General features: G+C 38.1%; 1 protein-coding gene across 6 annotated transcripts; it reads right to left on the reverse strand.

Moving 5' to 3' along the window:
- MDM2 (MDM2 proto-oncogene) lies at nt 1-27880 on the reverse strand. Of its 6 annotated transcripts, none has more exons than XM_035002178.1 (12): nt 27518-27880; nt 26933-27004; nt 26701-26785; nt 23680-23754; nt 21305-21438; nt 17817-17866; nt 14333-14400; nt 14107-14203; nt 8994-9154; nt 4876-5031; nt 4054-4131; nt 806-1859 (listed from the first exon to the last, which is right to left on the reverse strand). In XM_035002178.1, exons 3-12 carry the CDS (start codon nt 26779-26781, stop codon nt 1296-1298), a joined length of 1464 nt encoding a protein of 487 aa, XP_034858069.1. In that variant the 5' UTR covers nt 26782-26785; nt 26933-27004; nt 27518-27880; the 3' UTR covers nt 806-1295. The 6 variants fall into 6 exon arrangements, with proteins under 6 accessions (XP_034858071.1, XP_034858069.1, XP_034858070.1 ...); XM_035002179.1 differs by having other exon boundaries at nt 27679-27873; XM_035002180.1 differs by lacking the exon at nt 26933-27004 and having other exon boundaries at nt 1-1859.

The following is a 27880-nucleotide window of genomic DNA, read 5'->3' on the forward strand; positions in this document are numbered from 1 at the left end:
AACACTTTCTGTAAAGATGAAATCAAACTCCAGTACAAAATCCAAACAGCGAGCAAATGCAACTACGAACTTTCCACGATGCCATGACAACTTGCAGTTACCACCCTAAACTAACAGAGGTCTACACACTACACGCTCATCAGTACCTTTAAAACCTTCATTAAAAATGAAGGTGAACAAAATGATACCAACAGCTAACTCTAGTCTGACTTTGGAGCCTACAGACTCCTGCTTTGAAGTCAGCTTCAAGACAGGTCCGAATGCTTTGAGATTCACTCAATAAATTCTTATTGATCACCTATATATCGGTGTCACAATCAATTGGCCTCATGGAATTTAGCTTCAGAGATGATGCAGAGAAATTACAGAAAATTACAACAGGGCTTTTCATGCTGACAAGTAGCAGGGTGGTTAGTCCTAGCTCCCCTCCCTGCCCCAGCTATATCCCTTCAAGAACATTCACCATCATTTGTTGAGAAACCACTTAAGCCAAGCTGCCATGTGATAACACAAGTGAACAGGAAGGAGAAAACAGCATTTCATGGCCCTACTAAGTAAATTTGTAACATCATTCTCTCAGCTGAGTCTTACTCGATGCCTTGCAGGCTCCCTGCTGCATCCAGCTGTCCATTCATAGGTGTACTGTCACAGTGGGCAGCCTTGGCCGTTCCAAAATAGAAGCACATTCATACCTGCACCTTTGATTACCCAAGTAGATGATATTCAAGTATAATTTCTATTTTAACAGAACTCATTATTATAAAAGTTTATAAAATCCAATAATCATTCTAGAAACAATTCTTATTCATTTAATATTTTTATTTGTAAATCAATAAATAAGTATACTAAACCTAAAAATTTAGACAATTTAATGAATAAGCATGGTGAATGAAACTGTCTGCAGATCTGAATGTTTTGTAAGTAGCATAATTACTGCATACCATAACCTGAATGCACATAACTTATATTTAAATGTTATATTTTTTAAAATCAGGTACTTCTCTAAATTTTAAGGAAGTGAAAATCATTTAAAATATGAGGAGTAAGGGGTTAAGATGAGCTATATGTCCAATTTTAATTACATTAAAACCCAAATATAAACAAAAGTGAAATTTTTCTAAAAGAAGTATTTACTATCGCCCCTCCCAGAGTAGGTGAATTACACTACAGAGAAGAAATCTACATGTACAGATAATTTCTTCCTTTGATATGTGTAAAAAAATAATTTTATGTTGTCTAAATTTTTAGGGTTATATAGTTACAAATATAGAACTCTACTTTTATAGACATGTCCACTAGGGGAAATAAGTTAGCACAATCATTTGAATTGGTTGTCTACATACTGGACAGGGCTTATTCCTTTTCTTTAGCTTCTTTGCACACGTAAAGCATGCCATAAGATGTCCTGTTTTGCCATGAACAATGCAACCATTTTTAGGTCGACCTTGGCAAATCACACAAGGTTCAATGGCATTAAGGGGAAAACTAGATTCCACAATTTCTTCTTTGTCTTGTGTTTCTTCCCTCTCAAACTCTTTGACATCTTCTTGGCTGCTATAAATGATGCTGTTAGAAGTTGATGGCTGGGAATAGTCCTCACTTTCTTGGGATTGGGAGGCTTGTGTGATTTTATCATCATTTTCCTCAGCACATGATTCTCTGGAATCATTCACTGCAGTTTTTTTACAATCAGGGACATCAAAGCCCTCTTCTACTTGTGTTGAGTTTTCTAGTTTGGCTTTCTCAGGCATTTTCCCTTTTTCTTCAGGAAGCCAGTTCTCACGGAGGGCCCAACATCTGTTGCAATGAGGTGGAAGAGGAGGATTCATTTCATTGCATGAAGCACACTTCCAATAGTCCTTCAATGAAAAAAGACAGAGTGAGTTTCTGGAACCCTTTAACACAACTAGTCATAGCCAACACTAGCAACTTCAGTATGTCTGAGGTAAAATCTATCACACAGTTCAATTCTCAGCATTTCATGTTTTATATAAAATATCTGACATGTAACAATCTTTCCTCAAGCATGAGATTATAAAGTACATAACTTTTTCAGCCAAACCATGCTAAAGAACTCTAAAACAAAAAATGTATTCACCGTGATCTTAACCATGTCCCAATAAAGTTATCTGTTTAAGGACAAAGCTGGTTCATTTAGTTGAAGCAAGGGTGATATAGCCTTTTATTCTAAAATGAGGCCTATACTCACTTCACTCCCTTAAAGGTTCAATCTTGGATGCTGTGCCCAATGTCCACCCAATCAATCTAGATGAAGCTACCGCCCAATGCGCCATTGACTAAGACTGCCTCAGAAGTGCTCTAAAACCTGGGCTCAACTGAGTGTTCCCTAACTTCATACACAAAGGAAACACTAAAACATTCTTCTCAGCAATCACTGCCAGCTAAAATCTGTCATCCTTGTCATTACCCAAAATGTATGCCCCTTACTTACCTCTAGTTTCCTGTGTCCTCATCTCTATAAGTGCTTATTGCTTCTCCCATACCTCAACTTACTTCCCAAACCTTTCCAATGTGAATAATAAACTCCCTTACCATCCCAGCCTCTTTAACAAACATGTCCCTATCCCCCTATCTTAACTGAAGCATGGTTCTTGCCTGAGGACAATGTCCATGTAAAACCTGCCATGAATAACCATTTTCAATTTGCCTCACAAATAACCTAAGAAATTAGCAGTATAAGGATGGAGACGACTTCATTCTCCCACATTAGTTCTTTCAAGTTCTCAACTACCCAACTGATAAAACCAAAGACAAAAGTTCTACAATATGGGAAAGAAAGTGCTTCAAAGAGCCCAATAAATTGCAGGATCTTTGGCATCAAATGAGTCAACTAGTTACTTGAATTATTTTCTAATACAGCATAAGTTTTTTTTTTGAAAATCTTACAATTTCATCTTTTTTGCATTTGGATAATAACTTTTAAACTAGCAAAGAAAAACGAGATTTCCCAAATTAAAAGCAATATTAAGAACAAAAATTAAAGCATTAATATTCAGTTAAAAAAACACAACTTCCAATACCTCAGGAACCCCATGAAGCATGAAATGTAAATATTTTTAAGTCCTGAATTCTTTTATTATTATTTTTTAGAGAGGGAGAGAGAGAATTTTAAGCAGGCTCCATGGTGGGCGTAGGGTCGATGCAGGGATCCACCTCAACAACACTGAGATCACAACCTGAGCCGAAATCAAGAGTTGGACTGACTGAGCCACCCAGGCACCCCTTAGTCCTGAATTCTTTTTTTTTTTAAGATTTTGTTTTATTTGAGAGAGAGAGAGCAAGCATACATGTGACCAGGATAGGGGGGAAGAGCAGAGGGAGAAGGACAAGCAGATTCCCCCCTAAGCGCTGAGCCTGATGTGGGGTTCAACCTCAAAACCCTAGAGATCATGACCTGAGCCGAAATCAAGAGTTGGGACACTCAACTGACTGAGTCCCCCAGGCACCCCAGTCCTGAATTCTTAAATGGCAAATCCTACCTACCACATTCTCTAGTAATAAACAAGATTGGCAAAATGTTGATAACTGTTAAAGCTGGGTGATAAATACACCAGAAATACATACTACTACTCTCTATGCTGTACATACTTGAAATTTTCGATAAAAAAATTTTCAAAGTTCAAATCCCAACACACACACAAAAAAAACCCTAAAAAATTCAGTAACAGGGGTGCCTGGGTGGCTCAGTCGGTTAAGCATTTGCCTTCGGCGCAGGTCATGATCCCAGGGTCCTGGGATCGAGCCCCGCATCAGGCTCTCTGCTCAGTGGGGAGCGTGCATGTCCCTCTCCCTCTGCTGTTCCCCCTGCTTGTACTCGCTCTCTGTCAAATAAATAAATAAAATCTTAAAAAAAGAAAAACTCAGTAACAGATTCTGACACAACAAATAAAAGAACAAAAATGCTTTAAAACTTTTCTAAACAGATTTTAATTTTATAGAAAGTACTTCATTTTGGGAAGCAGACTAGCTGTATTTTTCTAACCTTAACCTCTATGCTTTCTTAATTCCTTAAAAAAGCAGATGTATACTTACAGCTAAGGAAATTTCAGGATCTTCTTCAAATGAATCTGTATCACTCTCCCCTGCCTGATACACAGTTACTCGATATACCTAATAAAATAAATTCATTAGCATCAATTCATCACCTTTTTTCCTTAACCAGGAAAGCTTCTTCGTGATAAGTCCTAAACGAAAAGCATGTACTACTATATATGAGAAATTCTGAGACAAAGGTCAAATGGAATAAGTGAGTATAAAGGGGGAAAAGTGGAGGACCATGAAATCCTGACCCACTATGGTTAAAAGGCAATAGACAGGATGTTTAAAATGAGTACAGCAAAAAATTCAGTATAAGCATTTTTATTTTATAAATATGGAGATATTAAGTAACTGTGAAATAGCAATGTTGAAGGTAGTCACCTCCAGTGACTTTAACTGTGTGCATACTTTACTTTTGTAAAAAGTAAATAAATAATAAAAGGGGAATTTTTTTAAATTTATTTTTTAAAGTAAACTCTACCCCCCCAATGTGGGGCTTGAACGCATGACCCCAGGATCAAGAGTGGCATGCTCCACCTACTGAGCCAGCCAGGCTCCCCAAAGGGGAATTTTTTAAAAAAATAAGACTATTATAAGAATGTTCATTAAAGAGTATTGACTTTTTGACATTTACAGTTACAGGAATATAAATCAGACAACAAGGAACTACAAAAAGCCTCAAGTCCACATAACAATATTCTAGTTCAAACAAATCAAAAGTCAAAGAGTAAGTGAAATCAGAATACATTATTTCAATTGTCATCAATACAGAAAATATTAAAGATCTTTAGACTTTAATTAGAGAAATAAAACTACCTCATCATCTTCATCTGAGAGTTCTTGTCCTTCTTCACTAAGACTATAATCTTCTGAATCGAGAGACTCAACTTCAAATTCTACACTGAATTGATCTGAAACTGAATCCTGATCCAACCAATCACCTGAATGTTCACTTACACCAGCATCAAGATCCTAAGATCAGGGGGGAGAAAAAAAAAGTTAAAGTACATTACCTGTTGCCTCTGTAACAGCTTCCTAGCTCATCCCTGCAGTCATATTTACTTCTTAGATCCCCCCTGCACAATGACACTAGATTAAGATTCTGGGTTATTACTACATTAATATTATTTACCCTGTTCAAAATCCCATTAAAGGAAAAAGGCTAAATCCCCTTGACATTCAAGGTTCACATAGGACCGTATTAACATTTTCATCTTCTTTCCAACTAGACACCCCACCCGACCCCCCAAATATGAAAAATCAACCAGATCTACATTTTTTTCCCTCAACCAAACTTGGCACTTCAACTTCCACATTTTACCTCTCTCGCTGGAATAACTTCAGTTTTTAAGTCCCACTCATCCTTTTTTGCTAAAGCTTCTGTCAATACCAAAACCAAGAGAGCACTTCCACTTTTAATTATCTTTACTACTTACATATTAAATATATTTTATATATAAGTACATATCAATTACATATTTTTATACATAAATTATACACAATTTTGCATACATGAGTCTCAGATATCTGAGTTATACACACTTTAAGAGTTAAAGAGTTAAAAACATGTTTTAATCTCTTCATATCTTCAGACTAGTAGAATGCTAGTAGCTCCAACCCACAAATTATGAGATTTATTTTTTTTAAAAGATTTTGAGAGAGAGAAAGAAAGAGAGAAAGAAGGAGCAGGGGGGAGGGGCAGAGGGAGAGGGAGAAGCAGACTCCCGCTGAGCAGGAAGCCTGAGCCAAAGGCAGACGCTTAACCCACTGAGCCACCCAGGTGCCCCATGAAATCTATTTTTTAGTGAACTTTGAGAATAATTTCTTTGGAAGAGCTTTCAGACATAATTTTTTTACATTTATTTTTAAAATTCTGTATCAGCTCATGTGGTTCTTCATTTTATAGTGTAAGAACCCTAATAAGACCATTAATCCCATAATTATTTGCTGTCAGTGGCTAAGAGGAACATATCCAAAGTCGAAAGCTAGAACTAGAAAAAGTACATTGGTCTAAGAATCAAGATACAAACGTTCTAGTTCTAGATTTGTCATTAAGGAGCTATTTAACCTTGGACATATTTAACCTGTAAAGACCACAGCTACCTCATCTATAAGAGGAGTTTGGATTAAATGATTATTATTTCTATTATCTATAAAAACAAAGTATTTTATAAATACTGAGGTCAAACAACTGTTCTTTTAGTGATGTCAGGAAAGCAGTAGTAAAAGCAAAATTGACAAGCTGCAGTTCTAATTCTTAACAAGGACTCTTAACAGGTTAATATTACACATCAAGCTAGAATACAATCTCTAATAAAGTAACCTAATAAACTGGATACTTCAATTAACTAGCATTTAATGCACTAAGTTTAGAATATGGGGATAAATCACAAGACAGATTGAAGTCTCAGCAAGTATCTTCGATGGTACGGGTTGGCAAAGTACGGCCTGCTGCCCATCGACTTTTATAACTCCAGTCTTACTGAGCACAGCCATTTCCTGTTGTCTACAGCTGCTTTAAGCCCGACAGCAGATTGAGTAGCTGCAACAAAGACCACAAGGCCCACAAAGCCCAAAATAAGTTACTAACTGGCCCTTTACAGAAAAAGTTTGCTAACCCCTGTATTCTAGGGTGCTATGAAGAAAGCAAATTAAAAGCTGTTTTTTAAAGTTTTGGCTAATGTTCAAAAAAGAATGACCCAGAAACTTTTACAATATTGTACATGTAAAAAGCATCAGAAAGATCTTAAATTTTGAAGTCAGAAGTCCCTGGTTTTGCCTGAATTCCAACTGTGGCAATTATTATGAGATCTTAAACAAGTTATTTAAAACCCTCAAGCTTATCTTTCCCATCTGTAAATGGAATTTGAGGCTCCTGAGATATCATATAAACTGCCTAGTATAGAGCCTAGAATATAGCCTTTAGTTCCTCAATTTATTAAACCCATAAGAAAGATGGAAGGTAAATGCACTTTTCTTTTTCTCGAGAACCCGTATTTTTTCCCATAGCATTTATTAAATGTATTAATTACCTGTTTCATTGTTGATGATGTGTCTCCCCCTGAGGGCAGGGACCATATCTACCTTGACTACCACTCCACCCCAGTGCCAGACAGAACCTGGCACAGAAAACACCAACAGACCGACTGACTGAAGAACTTGCTCTCCGTGCCATCTAGTGGCCTACAGAAGTAACAGCTCTAGTAAATCCTGTATCCACTAAAATCACTGCTTTGGAAGAGAAAAATGTAAACATAGTATGTGTAAGAAGTAACAATACGGAAAAAGTAAGAATAAGTTTACTATCACAACTGATTCAGTCCCTTACACCTTCTAGGAACTATAAAATGATCACTAATATCCAGAATGACGACCATGAGATACTGCCATATCACAAATAAAAGTTCTATTTTTAATAGTATTTTAAAGATAAATGTTTAATGACAAGAAAGGTAATATTCCATTTGTCAGGTATTCTTGTTAGCAAAAACCTTTTTTTTTTTAACCAAACTTCTTTCAATGACATCTTTTTTTTTTTAAAGATTTTATTTATTTGACAGAGAGAGATACAGCGAGAGAGGGAACACAAGCAGCGGGAGTGGGAGAGGGAGAAGCAGGCTTCCCACTGAGCAGAGAGCCTGATGCAGGACTCGATCCCAGGACCCTGGGATCATGATCTGAGCCGAAGGCAGACGCTTAATGACTGAGCCACCCAGGCGCCCCTTCAATGACATCTCTTAAGAGTTTTACTCCTAATGCTTTGGGATTTTGTATCAATAATCAAAAAGTACTAAAACTCTCCCACCATCCATGCAGTAACATACCTATATTCCACAGCCTTAGTATGGAGGCTTAGTAGTATCTAGGCCTACGTATGGCAAATGTGTAGCTTAGACTATGCTGACTTACTTAGCTACAATAATAAAGATACTGTTACTCTAAATATTCAAAACAAACCAGCCTTAGAATTCTAAGATATCTAACTGAACCAAATTTGCTTTTCTGTTCCCTTATTTTTTAAAAAGTAAAACAAAAATCCGCAAACCATCCTATACTCCAATTTATTTGAATTTACTATTGGTGCAGTGGCCCACAAAGATTCTCCAATATGTAGGATGACATTAACAACTATTAATATTGGTACTAATTTTACCAACACACCCCACAACTATCTCCCACCCTTCTCTCAAACCTGGGGTTGGGAGTAGAAAAGATTTATATAGTAGTTTTATTTTTATTTCTTTTTAATATTTATTTATTTGACAGAGAAAGAGAGAGCACAGGCGGGGTGAGGGGCAGAGGGAGAAGCAGGCTCCCCACTGAAGGGGATCCCAGGACCCTGGGATATTGACCTGAGCTGAAGGCAGCCACTTAACCAACTGAGCCACTAGTAGTTTTATTTGACAGAAAAATTTAGCACTGTGTATAACAGCAATACCACAGCATATATGTGCATTCTACCCAAATGCTTATTAGGACTTCTAGAACTAGATTTTTTTTTTTTTTAAAGATTTTATTTATTTATTCATGAGAGAGAGAGAGAGAGAGAGGCAGAGGGAGAAGCAGGCTCCCAAGGAGCAGGAAGCCCGATGCGGGACTTGATCCCAGGACCCTGAGATCGTGAGCTGAGCCGAAGGCAGACGCTTAACCATCTGAGCCACCCAGGCGTCCTCTAGAACTAGATTTTAAAAACAAGAGTTTTGGGTTTCTTTTTCTTTGAAGATTTTATTTATTCATTTGACAGAGAGAGAGCACAGACAGGGGGAGCAGCAAGCACAGGAAGAGAGAAGCAGGCTCCCCGCAGAGCAGGGAGCCCCATGCGGGCCTCGATCCCAGGACCCTGGGATCACAACCCGAGCCGAAAACAGACGCTTAACCGACTGAGCCACCCAGGCGCCTCAAGAATCTTGTTTTATTTAAAATGAAAAGATTACCGGATTTGATGGCGTCCCTGTTGATTCACTGCTACTGCTTCTTTCACAACATATCTCCCTTATTACACACAGAGCAAGGCTTTCATCAAAGGAAAGGGAAATACTATCAGATTTGTGGCGCTTTCTCTGCCGTTCACCAGGTAATTCATCTGAATGTTCTTCTGGATACATAAAGAAAGACAAGTCAATTAAAACCCTATACTGTGATTCATGTAGCAAATGAGCTGCCTTGAGTACCTACGTGTACCAAAATTTAATTTCAATGATATTAAACAGAGAAAATAGTCAATTACTACTGTTTCAAAAGTCAACACTTCTATTGGATCAATCCAACTGAGAGCTATGACAGAACACTGTATTTTTTTTAAGTAAGCATTATACCAAATGTGGGGCCTGAACTCATGAACCCAAGATCAAGAGTCACATGCTCTACTGACTGAGCCAGCCAGGGGCCCCCAGAACACTGCATTTTAAAAAAGCTTTTCAAGCTTCTGGGGTGTGTGGTGGGCTCAGTAGGAGGAGCGTGCGACTTCTGATCTCGGGGTCATGAGTATGAGCCCCACGTTGGGTGTAGAGATAACTGATATACATACGTAAATAAACTTTAAAAAAAAAAAAGGCGTTTTAAGCTTCTTTCAGAACATCATCTACATTAACTCACAATTTAATCCATCTAGAGTTTTCATTAACCAATCAAAATTTGTCAAAAATCATACTTTAGGATGTAAGATTTGTTTCTTTTTCTTTTTTTTTTTTTTTAAGATTTTATTTATTTGACAGAGAGAGCACAAGCAGACGGAGAGAGAGGGAGAAGCAGGTTCCCTGCTGAGCAAGGAGCCTGATGTGGGACTCGATCCCAGGACCCTGGGATCATGACCTGGGCCGAAGGCAGCTGCTTAACCGACTGAGCCACCCAGGCGTCCCAAGATTTGTTTCTGAAAAGAACCAAAAATGCTTAATTTACTTAGAAGGCTTTTTTTTTTTTTTTTTTAAAGATCCACCTATTTTAGAGAGTGAGCGAGCATGAACGGGAGGGGCAGAGGGAGAGAGAATCTCAAGCGGATTCCATGCTCAGCACGGAGCCCAAAGCAGGGCTCAATCCCACGACCCCGAGACCACAACCTGAGCTGAAACCACAAGTTGGATGCCCAACTGACTGAACCACTTAGAAGGTTTTTTTTTTTTTTTACATTCCAATTTCCTCAGTACCCTGTATTTTCAATAAGGATCAAAAGCAGTGAAAATGGTTTATTTTATTTTAAATAATGAATTATCTCTGACTTAGAATGTTACCAAATCTGTCAGGAACATAAATGAGAGTCCTACCATGTAGTGTATCAAATTCCAAGTGAATTAAAGAGCCAAACACAAAGAATAAAACCATCCAAATACTTGTAAGAGAATATTCTTATCATACTGGGATAGGGAAGTATGATGTAACACTGCAAAGCCCTCAAGAAAAAGTTTATCAACATTAGACTATGTTAATTAAGGCTTACATGGCAAAATAAAAGTTAAAAAGCAAATGTCAAACTGGAAGAAAATATCTGCAACATACATAAAACAGTTACTATCCATTATATACAAGTCCTCACCAATCAAGTAAAACAAAATTTGATTTAAAATAAAAAAGTCAAGGGACCCCTGGGTGGCTCAGTTGGGTAAGCATCTGCCTTCAGCTCAGGTCATGATCCCGGGCACCTGGGATCGAGTCCCACATCGGGCTCTCTGCTCAGCAGGAGCCTGCCTTTCCCTCTTCCTCTGCCCCTGCTACTCATTCGTGCTCTGTCTCAAATAAATCTTAAAAAAAAAAAGTCAAAGCTATGAAAAGGCAATTCACAGAATACAAAGAACTAATAAACATATGAAAAAATCTCCTACCTCTTACTGACCAGGGACACGCAACAAGATTAAAATGAGATACCATTTTTCACCCACAAGAATTACAAAATTTAAAATGAGAGTTTCAAGAGATTTGAGAGAAAGGACATTTTTATACACTGTTGGTAGAAATCTAAAATAATACATTCTGTGGGCAATGTCTATCCTAGAGATTGATCAAGAAATACCTGCATAATTACTTAAGGATGTATGTGGCAAGGTGCTCATTGCAGCCTTTTATCTAAGTACCAAACAGGGTTATGGGATTAAACTATAATCCACATGCCTGAAACAGGTACAACTCGCACACCTCTGCTCACTCCATTTCCTTCTCTTGACCTTACCTGCCAGAAGACATCTTTTTCCTCTGAATTGCCCAAACACTCTTAAAGTAATTCTGTGTTGATCTCCACAACTAGATCACAAATTCTTGATAGAAATTCTTAATCATGTTTATATTCCCTATAAAAGGTGATCTTAGAGCCTAAACCACGCTGATTCATAATTTTTACCTCCATTAAAAATAATATTTGGGGCTTTTTTTGTGACTATTAAAGTATTATATTACTCATTATAGAAATCTTAAAAAAACAGGAAATTTTTAAGAATGTAATCATTTGTAGTGCTACCATTGAAACCAATATTAGAAGTTTACTGTAGGGGCGCCTGGGTGGCTCAGTCATTAAGCGTCTGCCTTCAGCTCAGGTCCTGATCCCAGGGTCCTGGGATCGAGCCCCGCATCAGGCTCCTTGCTCAGCGGGGAGCCTGCTTCTTCCTCCCCCTCTGCCTGCCGCTCCCCCTGCTTGTGCTCTCTGTTAAATAAATAAAATCTTAAAAAAAAAGTTTACTGTAATAATTTTCCAGTTTTCATTTTTTATTTCCTTTTAAAAAACATATCTGAATCATACTAAATGTACAATTTGGGATGGTTTTCTCTTAAATCTTCTTTTACATTATTTTTAATGGCTGCAGAATATGGTGTCCGTGACATAGGTTCATATACTGTTCATCATTTTTAAAGATTTTATTTATTCATTTGAGAGAGAGAGCATGAGCAGGGGGGAGAGGCAGAGGGAGAGAGAGCAGCAGACCCCCACTGAGCAGGCAGCCTAACACAGGGACTGGATCCCAGGAACCAGAGATCATGACCTGAGCCAAAGGCAGATGCTTAACCATCTGAGCCACCCAGGCGCCCCTATATTGTTCCTCATAATTCAATGATTTAGTCCACAAATCTGAGCACCTGCTTACTGTGTCACAGTGCTAGGCCGTGGGTATACAAAAGTAAAGTCAGCCATCATCCCTGCCACCAGAGGAAGTTTAATTTCAAACACCAAGGCAACCGAAACATAACTATTTACAAGCTATAATGCGTACTATGGGGAAACAAGCAGGGGGCTAAGGGAAAGAGAGAATCTGCTTTTCTGGCTGATTAGAGACAGCCTCTCTCAGAAGGTCACATTTAAGCAAAAACAGAAAAATGAGGAACTGACCACGTAAGCAGAGATAGGAAGAACTGCTGGCAGAAAAAAACTGTGTGCAAACACAGGAAGGAGTTTTGACTCGAGGAATCAAATAATCAGCACAGTGGAAACAATAAAGGTAGGCGGAAAAGGCCAAAAACCAGGTTAAAGGTAGGATCATGGCCTTGTAGGCTGAGGTAAAAAGTGTGTCTTTTTTTTTTTTTTTTTTTTAAAGATTCTTTTTCTTTCTTTCTTTGAGAGAGAGAGCAAGGGTGAGTACAAGCCAGGGAGAGAGGGAGAAGCAGACTCCCCGCTGAGCAGGGAGCCCAATGTGGGACTGGATCTCAGGACCCTGGGATCGTGACCTGAACCAAAGGCAGACGTTTAAACAAATGAGCCACCCAGGCGCCCCAAAAAGTGTGGGTTTTACTGAAGTAACAAAAGTGGCTAAGTGGGAAGTGATACAATTCAATTTACCTTTTACCATCTCTTTTGGTACCACATGAAGGAACACAAAGAGCAAGAGTAAGAAAATCAGAACGCTGTTGCTATGGTCAAGAAAAGACACGGCGATGGCCTGAACCAGAGTGATGACATTTTCTACTATATATGTCTTTAGTTATAAATGATGCTGTAATTAGTGTCTCTACATATATAATCTTTGAATTTCTGATGATACCTCTAGAATAGACTTCTAGAAGTACAGTTACTGGAATAATGGTAAGAACGACAAGCCTTTTTACAATCCATAAAGGTTTAACACCAACAACTTATACACCAGTAGTATAGCAGCACCAACACACAAGCGAACCAGGAGGAGTCAAAAATTCATCTCTGCTAATGTGATAGCCTAGAAAAGACACTTTTGCATTTTTTATTGCCTATAAAGTGAAATCATGAAGATCCATCCACTCCCTCCTCATATTTATCAGTCATTTGTATTAACTACGAAAAACTTGGGTTTCTGGCCTTCTTGCTATATGGATTTTTAATATTTTAATCAATTTTGGGGAACTTTTTATGTAATAAGGGTATTAACACTGTCGAGTTTAAAGTGACTATCCTTCAAATATAATTTTTTTCATTTATCTTTTAAACTTATTTGGAATTCACTTTGGCATATGGTACAGATAGAACTTGTCTTTTCTTCCCCAAATAACGAACAATTTGTTCCATGCAGTTAACAAAACATCCTCTGTCCTTACCGCCCTCTGCTCTCATGTACACACTAGTCCGGGTTTATCTATTCTATCTCACTGATCTGCTGAACTCCTCTTTCATCTGAATCATACAGTTTTAGTTATTATGACTTTTAATCAGGCAACACAGCCTCCTCCTCCTCCTCCACTATCTTTTCTCTGTAAAAATGTTCTCAGCCATTTTATCTCATCTTCAGTTCCAGAGGTTATTCGCTTTGCTTTTAAACTGAATGGTGTGTTTTATCACTTATTAGAATATTTTATTTTAACTGTTAAGGTAACTAAGGACTAAAATAGAGTTTATACGCTTGTCCTCTATTATCTTGAATAATAGACAGCTAACTATGAACTCCAGTGGGGCCCAGGAAACCGTGCCTGCTATAGTCAACCAGAAAAATGTTGCTAAGAAGGCAATTTTTAAACCAAATAAATCACATAAAAATAAAAACGAAACTCAGAAATTCATCTAAAGCAAAAACAAAGCACAATTTCATTAAGGCTAAATGCATTAATTTTATTAGAGAATAAACAGTAAAAAGCTGTTTGAAAGTGTCAAATACGCATATATACCTGTCTCACTAATTGCTCTCCTTCTAGATGAGGTAGATGGTCTAGAAACCAAATCTGAAGATGAAGGTTTCTCTTCCTGCAACTCTTGCACAGGGTCCTAAGCATTCAAGGGGGGCGGGGGGGAACAAAACAAAACCTTTTAACACCAGGAAGCTAACAATAATTGGTTTAAAATAACCTAACTTTTAAGAAACATCACACTAGAATGTGTTCATTTCAAGATTACCTTTTGATCACTCCCACCTTCAAGGTGACACCTATTTTCACTCACAGATGTGCCTGAATCTGATGGTTCTGATGGGGAAAAAAACAACAACAACAACAAAGAATCACAAACTAAGAAAGAAAAACTAGTTTGTCAGTCCAGGACAAACTCCTTACACAATTTAACCTTTCAACAAACATTAAATGTGTATCTCCCAGGAGCCAACCCCATGCTAGATACTGGAGATGTAAATAAGATAATTCAATTTTAATACTGAGTAGTATTACATTAACAGTAATAAAAGTATAATAAATAGGATAAAAGAAGTATTATAAGAAAAATCAGTGAAGAATACAGAGCAATGATTATTTGGTAGGGACAGGGCAGGGTCTGAGGAGCAAGGAATCAGGAAAGGTTTCACATAGTAGAATATGAAGAAGCAGAACGAAGAAAGGCTATTCCAGACTGAGGGAACACCTCGTGAAAAAAGCATCCGGAAGTGAATTACAAATGCCTGTTGCAGGGAATTTTAGGTAGTCAATTATTCCTGGAATGCAAGCAGGATCATAAAGGATCCTGTGTGTCTTGCGAAACAGCACATGGACGTCAACGAGCGGCACTCCTGCCATCAGGTCTGCATCACTGCATTCTTCCCCATCGACAGTTCAGAATCTGCCCTGTGGCACTGCTGCAGCCACTCACCATTAAAAAGGTTTAATCCAATAGATAAAACTGATTTGCTAGTTCACAGCAAGTTTATCCAGAGAACAATAAGGAACCCCTAAATGGTCATTTTAAGCAGAGGAGTGACAAATCACTTAGGCAAAATAGAAGAAAAAGAGAGCAGAGGCAAGGAGGCCAGTGCCAGACAGTAACTGCAATAATACAAATGCCGAAGTATTAAAGCCTAAACCAAGGCATGGAAGAAAGATCAATTCCAGACAAGTTAAAAAGGTAAAAACCAACAAGGCCTGGGGTCTGATATACAAGGCAAGGGAGAAAGGTGTGAAGAAGGACTCCAAGATTCTGCCTTGGATGGATAAATGGTGGTGCCATTCACCAAGAGAGAAACTTCAGAAGATAAACAGATTACGATGGAAATATAAACTAAGCGGATGATACTCATTCAGGTAGGTAGGTTTCGTTTGTAGTTGGATGTATAGACCTGGAGCTCAGAGTCAAAATTTTAGATAGAGAGTATACACAGTTGCCAAAAATCATAATCAAATACGCTTTGTTACTCCCTTGGAAACATTTTCATCTTAATAGGAATGTCAGGCCCACACATTAACATTCTGAATTTATGCACATTATCATAATAGTTTATTTCTTTACACTATGGGTTATGTATTATACTGATATATATACTCTACATTGTACATAAAGAAAGGTTATATTTTGTTTTAATGTAATAGAAGAGATGTTACAATACAGATGTAATAAAAAGGAAGTACCAGGTGTGACAGGTTGAGAACACAGTTACAGGAGGAAGTTAATTCTACTAAACTGAAATCTGAAACAAACCCAGAATGGAAATAACCTAAGTAATCTACAGGTTACCATCTCATTAATAAAATTTTTCTAGTAATCTACCAAGGTTTCTTTACATGAATGAATGAACACATCAGGGATAATATTTAAGAAAACTGAAAATACTACTATAATACTACAGTAGTTTGTTTTATTTGCCTTCATTTGATTTCATAAAGAGCTTTGTAAAACAATAAAACATGTCACCAGTCTAACAGTCATTTTTACTCTAGGATAAGACAGTGATGCCCTTTTCTGGGTCTTAAGTCCTAACTGTGGAAGACCATTCAACTCAACACATTTATTAAACATCATATTAATAAAACACTGTAGTACTGCTGATGCATAATGCAAACCTGATTAGGATACAAGAAACAGAAATGCAAACAACTGTAACAAAACAACATAACAATAAAGTCTAAATACAGAATAGTGGAAGCACAAAAGAGTGGCCAGTTCCCTGTAGGAAGTAAACAAGCTTCTGAGAACCGTTTTTAATTGTAGTTCAAGGATGGGCTTTAAGACATCTATGGTGTGCTGGGAACCAGCTCCTACTGGTACTCAAAGCGGACTGTATACCTTTCTTACCAACTCCATGTATGTAGCCTGAAAATGGCCATGGTGGGAGTTATTCACACCATGGAACTCAGGGAACACCACAAATCAGGGCTTTTCCCCCTGAAAAGTGGGCTGTTAAACATTTACCAGCATACCACTGTATATGTTTTATGTGTATCTCTCTGAAATAAGAACCCAATGCTTTCATCAGATTATCCAAGGAGTATGTAACCCAAAAATAACCAGTTAAGAACTGCAAGTCTACAAGTAGGGAAATTAAATGCCACTTACCTGAATAAATTGATAGTTTTGTCTATTATAAAAAACAACAAAAAAGGGCTCATCCAAATGGTCCTACTTAGGTATCTATATTACTTCCCAAAGCCTTTCAATACATGTTTCAAGGTTTGATTATATCTCGAGTAAGCATGCCTTGAAATTATCTACCTTTCAGAAACAACAAATGTTGGCAAGAATGTGGAGAAAAAGGAACCCTCAAGCACTGTTGGAGGGAATGCAAACTGGTGCAGTCACTGGGGAAAACAGCATAGAGGTTTCTCAAAAATTAAAAATAGAATCACCATATGATCCAGTAATTAATTCCACTAAAGAGTATTTACCCAAAGAATACAAAAACACCAATTCGAAAAGATATATGCAGCATTATTTACAACAGCCAAATTACGGAAGCAGCCCAAGTGTCCATCAATAAATAAATGGACAAAGAAGATGTGAGATACACACACACACACACACACACACAGGAATTAGTATTCAGCCATAAAAAAGGATGAAATCCTGCCATTTGCAACACTATGGATGGACCTAGAGAACATAACGTTAAGTGAAGTTAGTCAGAGAAAGACAAATACCGTATGATTCCACTCATATGTGGAATTGAAGAAACAAAACCAGAAAAGAGAGACAAACCAAAAACCAGATTCTTAACTATCGAGAACAAATGATGGTTACCAGAGGGTAGGTGGGCAGGGGAATGGGTTAAACAGGTGATGGGGATTAAGGCGTGCACTTGTCATGATGAGCACCAGCTAATGTATGTAATTGTTGAATCACCACATTGTAAAGCTGAAACTAATACAACACAGTATATTAACTATACTGGAATTAAAATGAAAATATAAATTTTAAAAATAAAGTGTTTAATAAATGCTTGTGAAACCACCCCCCCAAAAAAACCCAGAAATTATCTTTCAAAACAAATTCTAATACTGATATCCCAAGGCTTAAATTGATGGAATAAGGTATTTAACTTTACATATCGGAAACAGACATTAGACCCTTAGTATTATTATTTTAGTTCATGTAGTTCATTTCTTCCTGTTAAATGACTCCACATATACAAAATGTGTTTAAAATATTTTTATGGTTTTGTTTATCGTATTCAAAATTAACTTACCATGCTGATTGACTACTACCAAGTTTTTGTAGATCATTGTATATATTTTCCTTGTAGGGAGGAAAAAAAAAAAGATGTACATTTTAAAATAAAAATATATTAAACTGGACTTAACCAGACTTTTAAATACATATTAGCATGAACTATATTGTACACAAGCTAAATTTTAAATCACTGTATTCAAACTATATCACTGGCAAGTTTCTAGGTCCTAAAAAGTAGCATGATAATTAGTTGTACAATGATTACACACAGTTACTCTTACTAATCACAAAGGTCTCTCTAGCTGAAAAGACTTCATATCTCCATTTCCTGAAATGTGCCTTGTTTGGACTTTACCAAAAGACCCAAGGGTGTGAATGCAGAAAGCAGGTTGATATATGTATTTTCAAACAGAAAAGAAAATTTTTAGCTCTGTGCTTAAAGCTTAGAAGTAGACTGCCTAAAAAGGCAGTGCATTATGCAAAACCCATTATAGAAGAACTTGATTTTGACTTCTATTAACCATGAACCAATCACCTAATGGATTTTTTAAATTTTTTTTTAAAGATTGTATTTATTTATTTGACAGAGAGAGAGAGACAGCTAGAGAGGGAACCCAAGCAGGGGTAATGGGAAAGGGAGAAGCAAGCTCCCTGCCGAGCAGGGAGCCCAACGTGGGGCTCGATCCCAGGACTCTGGGACCATGACCCAGGCCGAAGGCAGACGCTTAACAAACAGCCACCCAGATGCCCGTGGATTTTCTTTCTTGATCTTAAAATCTATTAAAAGATGAAGCTTCCTTCAGTCATTTAATAAATACAGACTGAAAACCCACTATGAACCACTGTTCTAGAAACTGGGAAAAAAAAAAAAGGAATAAAATGGAAACAAATCTCTGCCCTCATGGAGCTTACATCCCAATAGGAAGACAATTCACTTACTTTAGTCTTCACTGATGTTATGGTACACTTTTCTTTTAACTAATGATTTTAGGCAATGTTATGGTCACAGGGTATCATTTTTAATTCTCATGATTAAGGGGAAGTGCCAATCCCAAATATTTCTTTTCACCTTTGGGACTAATGATACAGCTCCATAAACTCATAAATATCAATATTCCTATTCCTGTTCTTTTCCAAGTCAGTAATTTCCCCAGTGTTTAACCTCTCAACATATTAGAATTCAAGTCAAAGATAACTTTTAAATTACACTTTCAATATGAGAAACTATACAATACCTCAGAACATTAACAGAAAATTCAACACTCAAAGGGTACAAAATCACCAATACTGTTAACTTTTTTTTAAAGATTTTATTTATTTATTTGAGAGAGAGAGAATGAGAGACAGAGAGCACGAGAGGGAAGAGGGTCAGAAAGAGAAGCAGACTCCCCGCCAAGCAGGGAGCCCGATGTGGGACTCGATCCCGGGACTCCAGGATCATGGCCTGAGTCGAAGGCAGTCGCTTAACAAACTGAGCCACCCAGGCGCCCCTGTTAATTCTTAAACTTATAAAAATAAAGCTTATATCTCAAGGCCAAGTATAAAATAGTAACATAAATTTATTAGATAAATGTGATTTCTTAATGGAAAGATGTTTATATAGTGTTAAATTAAGAAGCGTGACAAAATTAAATATGGTATGTTCACAACACATCTGCACATAATATAAAAACAACAGGTAAAAATACCATTCAAAGGACACCTGGGTGGCTGAGTCAGTTAAGTGTCTGCCTTCAGCTCAGGTCATGATCCCAGGGTCCTGAGATGGAGTCCTACATCAGGCTCCCTGCTCAGTGGGGAGCCTGCTGCTTCTTCCGTTCCCTCTGCCCCTGCTCTCTCTCTCTCAAAATAAATAAATATTTTTAAAAATTACCATTCAATGACAAACTATAGTCTTTTTTTTCTATTCTTAGCTTTCTGTCTTTTCCTACTGCCCAATAATATAAATTATGCTTATATAATAAAATTGTTTTAAAGTTGTAAATATTCCACTTAATTACTATCTTTTTAGCTATAGTATTACTGAACATTAAATACTAGAATCTAAGTTAATTTTTTCAGGTGAAAGGTATTCATTCCACTTATGAAGATACACAAGCATGCTAAGCTCCACACAGACTGTGCTAAACCAAATGGGAAAAGGAATTCCAAATGTAAGGAAAGAAAGACTGAAAAAAATCTTCGGTTTCCAGTAGAGTAATTCTAGAAATGTTATCTGGGTTAAATTCAGCTGATTAAGTGCTGTAATGGTATATGACAAAATAATCTCCAAAGTAAGGCTCAAACTTAAGCCTTTACCACAGTGTGATCTAAAGATTGTCTTTGAAAGTAACTGCAATAATTTTTTTTAATATACAGTAACTGTGACAAACATTTATTTATTTATTTTTTAAAGATTTTATTTATTTATTTGAGAGAGAGAATGAGATAGAGAGCATGAGAGGGGGGAGGGTCAGAGAGAGAGGCAGATTCCCCGCTGAGCAGGGAGCCCATGGGACTCAATCCCGGGACTCCAGGATCATGACCCGAGCCGAAGGCGGTTGCTTAACCAACTGAGCCACCCAGGCGCCCAACATTTATTTATTTTTAAAGATTTTATTTTACTTGTCAGAGAGAGAGCGAGCGAGCGCGCGTGCACACACAAGCAGGGGGAGCGGCAGGCAGAGGGAGAAGCAGGCTCCCCACTGAGCAAGGAGCCCGATGCGGGACTCGATCCCAGGACCCAGGGACCATGACCCGAGCCGAAGGCAGATGCTTAACTGTGAGCCACCCAGGCGTCCCAATTTTTTTTTTTTTTAAAGATTTTATTTATTTATTTGAGAGAGACAATGAGATAGAGAGAGCATGAGAGGGGGGAGGGTCAGAGGGAGAAGCAGACCCCCTGCCGAGCAGGGAGCCCGATGCGGGACTCGATCCAGGGACTCCAGGATCATGACCTGAGCCGAAGGCAGTCGCTTAACCAACTGAGCCACCCAGGCGCCCTTTTTTTTTTTTTAAGATTTTATTCATTTATATGAGAGAGTGTGTGCACAAGCAGGGAGAGGGAGAAGCAGGGAGCCCGACTCAGGGCTCCATCCCAGGACCCTGAGATCATGACCTGAGCCAAAGTGAGATACTTAACCAACTGAGCCACCCAGGTGCCCCGGTGACTAACATTTAAATGATTTCTATGTGTCAAACACTGCTTCTTACACACTGTCTCTTCATAACCTCCACATGAGGTATTTATATTATCCCTACAAGTAGGGTAAACTGAGGCTTAGAGAGGATAAATCAATTTACCTAGTCACACAGCCAGTAAATGACTGAGCTAGGTCTCAAACCCGGGTTTTTAAGATTCCAGAACTCAGGTTCTCAAGCAATATGCTATTATTACTAAGAAATTAAATTTCTGCAGCTTTTATATATACAGGAACAATTTTTCTCTGACAAAAGGCAGTGAAGATGCAGGTAAACTGAAACGTTTGTCCCGCCGGCTTTTTACAATGGAGCTGAAGTATTTACCTGTGCTCTTTCACAGAGAAGCTTGGCACTCCAAATAGATCCCCTAGAAGATCATTGGAACAATACACAATATGCTGTTGCTTCTCATCGTATAATCGTTTAGTCATAATATACTGGCCAAGATAAAATATAACCTGAAATAGAAATAGGATTTCTGAGCATTAAAGAAAATTAAATGTTAGTTTCAAATATATTCAATATCTCATTTACCTAAAGATGGTTAAACAACCTGCAACCAAACCCATAACTGTCTAGAATAACAACCATTCTGTACTCTAAAAGCTTTTAAATCTTTTCCTTTTAATTTGATGGGAGTAGACACTGCTTTTCCAATTTACTTAAATGAGTGTGTGTACGTAACAGACTTTAACTCTGCCCAGATATCTAGGTACTACATACTAGGAAGAAGAGAAAAGGCAGCAAAATGCAAAACCATTGAGAGCAAGAAAAAGTTGCAACTAAAATACAGCAATGACCTGGAGTCATTTAGTAAATAGTAAATAGTCCCAAACACCATACATCTCAACAGCCTATGAGGTAATCATGGATGAGGACCACAGGAAAGTAACCAATTATATCTACACAACAGTTTGGAAGAATTCAGTGAATAAAATAAACTCTTGAAGATATCAATATAATCTATGCAACAATAATCAAAATAGTGACCCTGAACCATGCATATACAGTTACTGTATGCGCCATTAAGACAAAGAAGTGATACACCTTAAGATATCCACATACAAACCTATTAACCACCTAAATATGTATGAATTTTTTTACAGTTTAAATGTACTCTTACAAGTACTGCCTCATTCTCTGATATTTCATAGAATTGTTTTCACTGTATTAAAGATAAGGAAATGGGACCTGGTCTTCTGACTCCCAGTCCAGTGTTTTTTCTACCACCCCATACTAGCTGTCATCACTCTCCCATATGCCCCAGAACAAAGATCCTGCAACTGAAAACTCAATCAGACAATAAGTATATATATTACCGTTACATGGTTTAGCATAAGCATTCTATACCTTTATAATGGCCTGATCAATCTTCTCCTTATTTCTACTACTAAATGCGTACCTTTTTGTTTTCTTAACCAATTACGCGATGATAATGAGGTCAAACCCAAATTAAGAGCCCTAAATACATCCTTAACCTCGGAAACATCCTTAATCTCGATGTCCCCCCTGCAAGCTCCCCTACTGTCTGTAGACTTAAGTGGTTAAGAAGGCCTCAGACTTAAAGGAATATTCCCTGGTGATTATGAATTGAAGATAAGTTGACAGACAGTGGGAAAAGAAGAAGAGAACCTACACTCCTACCAAACATCCCATAATGAAGTTTATAAAAGTGTGGCTGAAAAGGAAAATGGTGTAGAGTCTCTTCCTGACCCACTAACCTGATGTAGATAAGTTACTTCAGTGTTTTAAACAATCTGGGCCCCATAAACTAAGTGGGAGAGATGGGGAAAAGGCACATTTCATTCACAATGAAATTTTGCCTAAGATGGCCCAATCTCTCACTGAAAATCATGCTTCTGTGCACAAATTTAAAGTTAGAGAACATTACATTGAAATGTATCCATTAAATAGAACATATGTTCATGAATCAGCTCACCTCTATCCCAGAAAGATCAGTATACTGTACTCATGTATCTCTAGTGCAGAAGTTCTTAACCTGGGATCCATGGATGCCCAAGAAGTCCTTGGATAGAATTCAGGGGGTCCATTAATTTGGATGGGAAAAAAAAATTTTTCTATATTTTCACTAACTTTTAACTGAAATTTAGCTTTTCCTTCAATTATGAATATAGGCAACAAACCACAAAGTATTAGTAATACCTGTGATTTATGTCACCAATAAAAATCACAAGTGTTTTCTTATCATACTATGCTTGGTGTAAACATCTCAAAATACTAACTGTACTCCTCCCTACTTTGAAATTACATTTATTAGATCTGCTGCTACATCTTATTATTTAATGTGTTAATAAAAAACACTCAAAAAAGCACATATATCACAAACATGTTTAGTATTTTGAAAACTATCTTACATAATTTGTTTCCTTTGTAATCCTATACATTTTGGTTCATGCATTTCGAAACAGGATTCTGAGAAGACTTTACCAGTCTGCCAAGTGGGTCCACAGCACAAAAATGCTAAGAACCCCTACAGAGCCTCCCTCTGTCTCAGAGTTCCTGGCTGAGAAATGATATTCAAGTATAATTAGAATTTCAGCTTCAAATTATAGTCCAAATGACCACAACACTTAATATTGCTGCTTACTGAAAAATCCCTCTATACGGCCAATTTCTCCCCATGGCTACATGTAACTAGCAAGACATTAGTTATCTTGTTAACTCTTAATTTAGCTTACCTCTTTCATAGTGTAAGTGTCTTTTTGTGCACCGACAGACTTTAACAACTTCAAAAGCAAAGGCTTTGGTCTAACCTACAAAGAACAAAAAGCTGCTATTATACTTCCAAAATTATTCCACAACTATAAGCCTCACAGCAAGATGTCCATGAGGAATTTCAATAAAGGTAGCAGACGTTATATTTGACAATCTCACAAGGTTAGAACTAAAAAACTAAGTCACAATGTTTTCACTAAATGTAACAGACTATAGAAACTGAATATCACTGTCAAGGTAATTTGGAAAAAAAATGCTGAGATTTTATTACTGTGCAAATAATCACAGAATCCTCAAGTATCATCAGCTGCAATCAAACACAGTATCCATGCCAAGGCAGTGAAAATTTTTCTTTTTCCTCCAGCTATTTCTATTATCTGCTTACTACCTTACAAACTTAACTATAAATGGAATACTCCAATGAGATTACCATAAACTAAATTGCAAAATCCAAGAGAGAAGAGTAAGTCTTTAGCTCTGTTTCCCAATCTTTTCTTTCCACATGTTAGGCTCCCGAAGGCTGGAGGACTTAAATAACAAGGATAATTAAGAGCAGATCTGAGAAAGCAACTCACAACCCTCAACTACAAACCATCATTTTCTTTCCTACTATATCATGTTACCTCTTAGTGGGTCTACATTTCAAATATCTACTGACAAACACTTATTGAGCTTCTACCATGCACCAGACAGTGCTAGGTGTGGGTGGCTGGGTGGGGGGAATGATAAATAAAACATGAGCTCTATTCAAGGAACCCACCAACTAGAGCAAGGGACAATTTTTTCTATGAAGAGCCAGATAGTAAGTATTTTAAGCTTTTCCTGCCAGCTGGTCTGACTCAGAAGTACAGATATGTAAACCAAAGGCCATGGCTACATTTCAATAAAACTTTACAAAAATAGGAGGCCAAATATGGCCCACAGGCTACAGTGTGCCTGACCCTGATCTAGAGGTTTTCCAAGCGGTACTGAGAAAATAACTGGCAAAGAGGCAGGGATATGATACACTTTCTCCCTAACTGTTGCTGTATCAAAATCTTTAAAACTTAAGTGTCTTTAGAGCTTGCCACCTCCACACAGACTGGTGTCTCTGTGACTCTCTTCAATATACTCCTGTCCTTTGCCTAACTTTGAAATCTAATAGCATCTCAGTTTGGAATCTGTCAAAACTAGATTTAAGAAAATTGCCTCTTTCCAGCTAATCAACACAATATTCTTTAATAACCAAAAAACTGGGCGCCTGGGTAGCTCAGTTGGTTAAGCGTCTGCCTTCGTCGGCTCAGGTCATGATCCCAGGGTCCTGGGATCAAGTCCCACATCAGGCTCCCTGTTCAGTGGGGAGTCTGCTTCTCCCTCTCCCTCTGCACCCTCCCCCTGCTCGTGCTCTTTCTCTCTCTCAGTAAATAAAATCTTTTAAAATAATAATAATAATAAACAAAAAACTTAAAATACACAAGTGTGGTACTGAATCATTCATTAATTGTTCTGATCACACTTTTTTGTGTGTGTGCTTACATATACACTTTACTTTCAGGCTAAAGAATGAACTCTCTCTTGAAAGATAAAAAATTAAAATTTTAGGAGGAAAAAAAGTATGTATATTAACTTCAAACTACATAGAACAACTCAAAATAAAAATCTGCAATGGAAAGTCATCAGTTTTTTATTAAGACCTAAAAGACATGCAATAAGAAAACTATAAAAGACAATACCATTCTTAATCTTACATTTAATAACAAAAAGATAAATTCCAAAGATCTAGATGTGAAAATTAAAAACACTACCAGAATATATAGGACTGTATCTGTATAATCTTGGGATGGGAGAGTTCTTCAAAGCATGATATGAAATGCAAAAACCAACAAGTCAATAAATTTGACTTCATAACAACATTCTCAATAGGAAAAAGACAACAAAACTAAATGCAACCTTTGTCAATGATAAAAGTTACATAAATTTGAAACCAGAGAACTACTACAAATTATTAAGAAAAACGCAATAAACCTAAAGGAAAAGTGGAGAGATAAGACCAAGCAAATCCCAGAAGAAATAAATGATTTAACAAATGACAAGATGCCCAACCTCAAGAGAGATCAGGGAAATACAAATTTAAACAATGATACAGACCCTTCTACCAAAAAAATAGCAAAATGATAATAAAAAGTGATAATACGCAGTGTTGGCAGAGATGAAAACTGCCACAATCTTGTTAGCAAGTTATGAATAGCAATCAAATATATGTATAGTTTAGGACCCAGGAGTTCTGTATACAAAATCTTATAGAAGGAGTCACATAACACAGGATACAAGTACAAAGCAGCACTATTTATAATAATCAAAAACTAAAGGCAATTTTAAAAAAACCTATCCAAAAAAACCTATAGCAGAGGCATAAATTTCTAAAAAGGTACACTAATGCTTTGGTACACTATGGAGCCATTAAACAGAATTCTATAGATTTATTGACATGGATGGAATTTGCACACCTGTCTTAGCAGAACAAAACAAGACAATAACAGATTAAAATTTGCACATATATATGTGGGTACACACATAGGAAAAATCTAAAAGGAGACATGATCAAAAGAGAAGACTAGAATTTTCAGCTTCCACCTTTTACATTTCTGTAATGCCTAAAATCTTTACAAGCATGAATTACTTTTGTGACTTTTAGAAACCATCTAAAAAGTTAAATACTGACAAGTCAAAATAGAAAAAAAATCGGTCAATAACAAACATAACTTCAGCATCCATGCTTAAGAATGTTAATGGAACTTAATATTAAATCCAGGGTGATAAAAGACTAAGAAAATAAATACCGATTCTTACAGTCAGCTTTTACATTTATGCCTGGCATAAATGGCAGAATTTAAGCTGTGTACATACAGTTTCACTTAGAGAACCGTGCTATAAATGGGGTCTATGGAATTTAGATCACCTCATAAAATATTCTTAAAAGTTACGCTTGAGACAAAAATACCAACCAGGGTCTCTTGTTCCGAAGCTGGAATCTGTGAGGTGCTTACAGCACCATCAGTAGACACAGACATGTTGGTATTGCACATTTGCCTACGAGTGGGAAAAAGAAACACACAAGATAAAAACCTGAAATAATGAAACATCTGTGAAAAAAACCAGTCATATGGAAAGGATATAAATAATGCCCTTAAATACTGTCTTTATTAAAACTAAAGCCAGTAGCAAGCGGGTCCTTACCTGGATCGGTGCAGAATAAGTGCTCTACGTCGCTGACCACAGGTATCTATCTCTAATCGCCAATGAATACAGCTGGGAAAAAGCATGGTTTAAATAGCCCCAGCTGGAGACAAGTCAGGACTTAGCTCCTTTTACTGCCTCCTAGGAACTTGTCCGAACTTGACCAGCCCAAAGGGAAAAGCTGAGTCAACTTGCCCACAGAACCAGCCCAAACTCGCCCAGACACGGCGCCGGGTTCACGCAGGCTACAGAACAGGCACCTGTCATTATCCGGACCCCAAGCCGGGAGACTGCGGACCACAGCGCAGCACACGCCCCCCGCCCACGTGACCTTTACCCCGACCACCCGCGGAGCCCCCCGGCCTCTGCCCGCCGGGCTCCCGGGCCCGAAACCCCGCCCTCCTCCCCAGCGGCCACAACCTCGCGTCCTACCAACAAAAACCTCCACAGACCCACGTGCCCCGCGCCCCCCCACCACCAAATGCACAAAGGCTGCGGCGGGGAAGAGGCTGCAAACGACAGCGAGCTGGGAGACCCAAGTCACAAAATAAACGCAGAACTGCCCACGCGCTTCCCGGCCGGTACCTGCTCTTCACCAAGCGGGGTTGTCCGCGCCTGGAGGTGGGGGGAGCGGAGACCCTCGAGGCCCCCCAGTTCCCTTCACTGGGCGCGCAGAAGCCCGACGCCCTGGGCCTCGGCGACCATTCTACTCGCAGGGCCCAGGCTACTGGGGCGCTCGAACGCACCAGGTCGAGAGAAGAAGGAAGCTCCGGGCGGCGAAAGCGGCAGGACCTCGGCCAGAGGGGTCAGGACTGCCTCTGGGGCTCGGGCTCTTGCTCCATTTTCCTTCCAGCCACACAGGGCCGCAAAGGCCCCAAAGGGAGCCGAGCCAGCCGAGGGGCGCCCAATGCGCGCCCCCTGCCGCCCGAGGGGAGCGCGCCGGAAGCC

Source organism: Mirounga leonina, unplaced genomic scaffold (genome assembly GCF_011800145.1).
Source record: "Mirounga leonina isolate KUSES-001 unplaced genomic scaffold, KU_Mleo_1.0 Mir_126, whole genome shotgun sequence".
NCBI lineage: Eukaryota > Metazoa > Chordata > Mammalia > Carnivora > Phocidae > Mirounga > Mirounga leonina.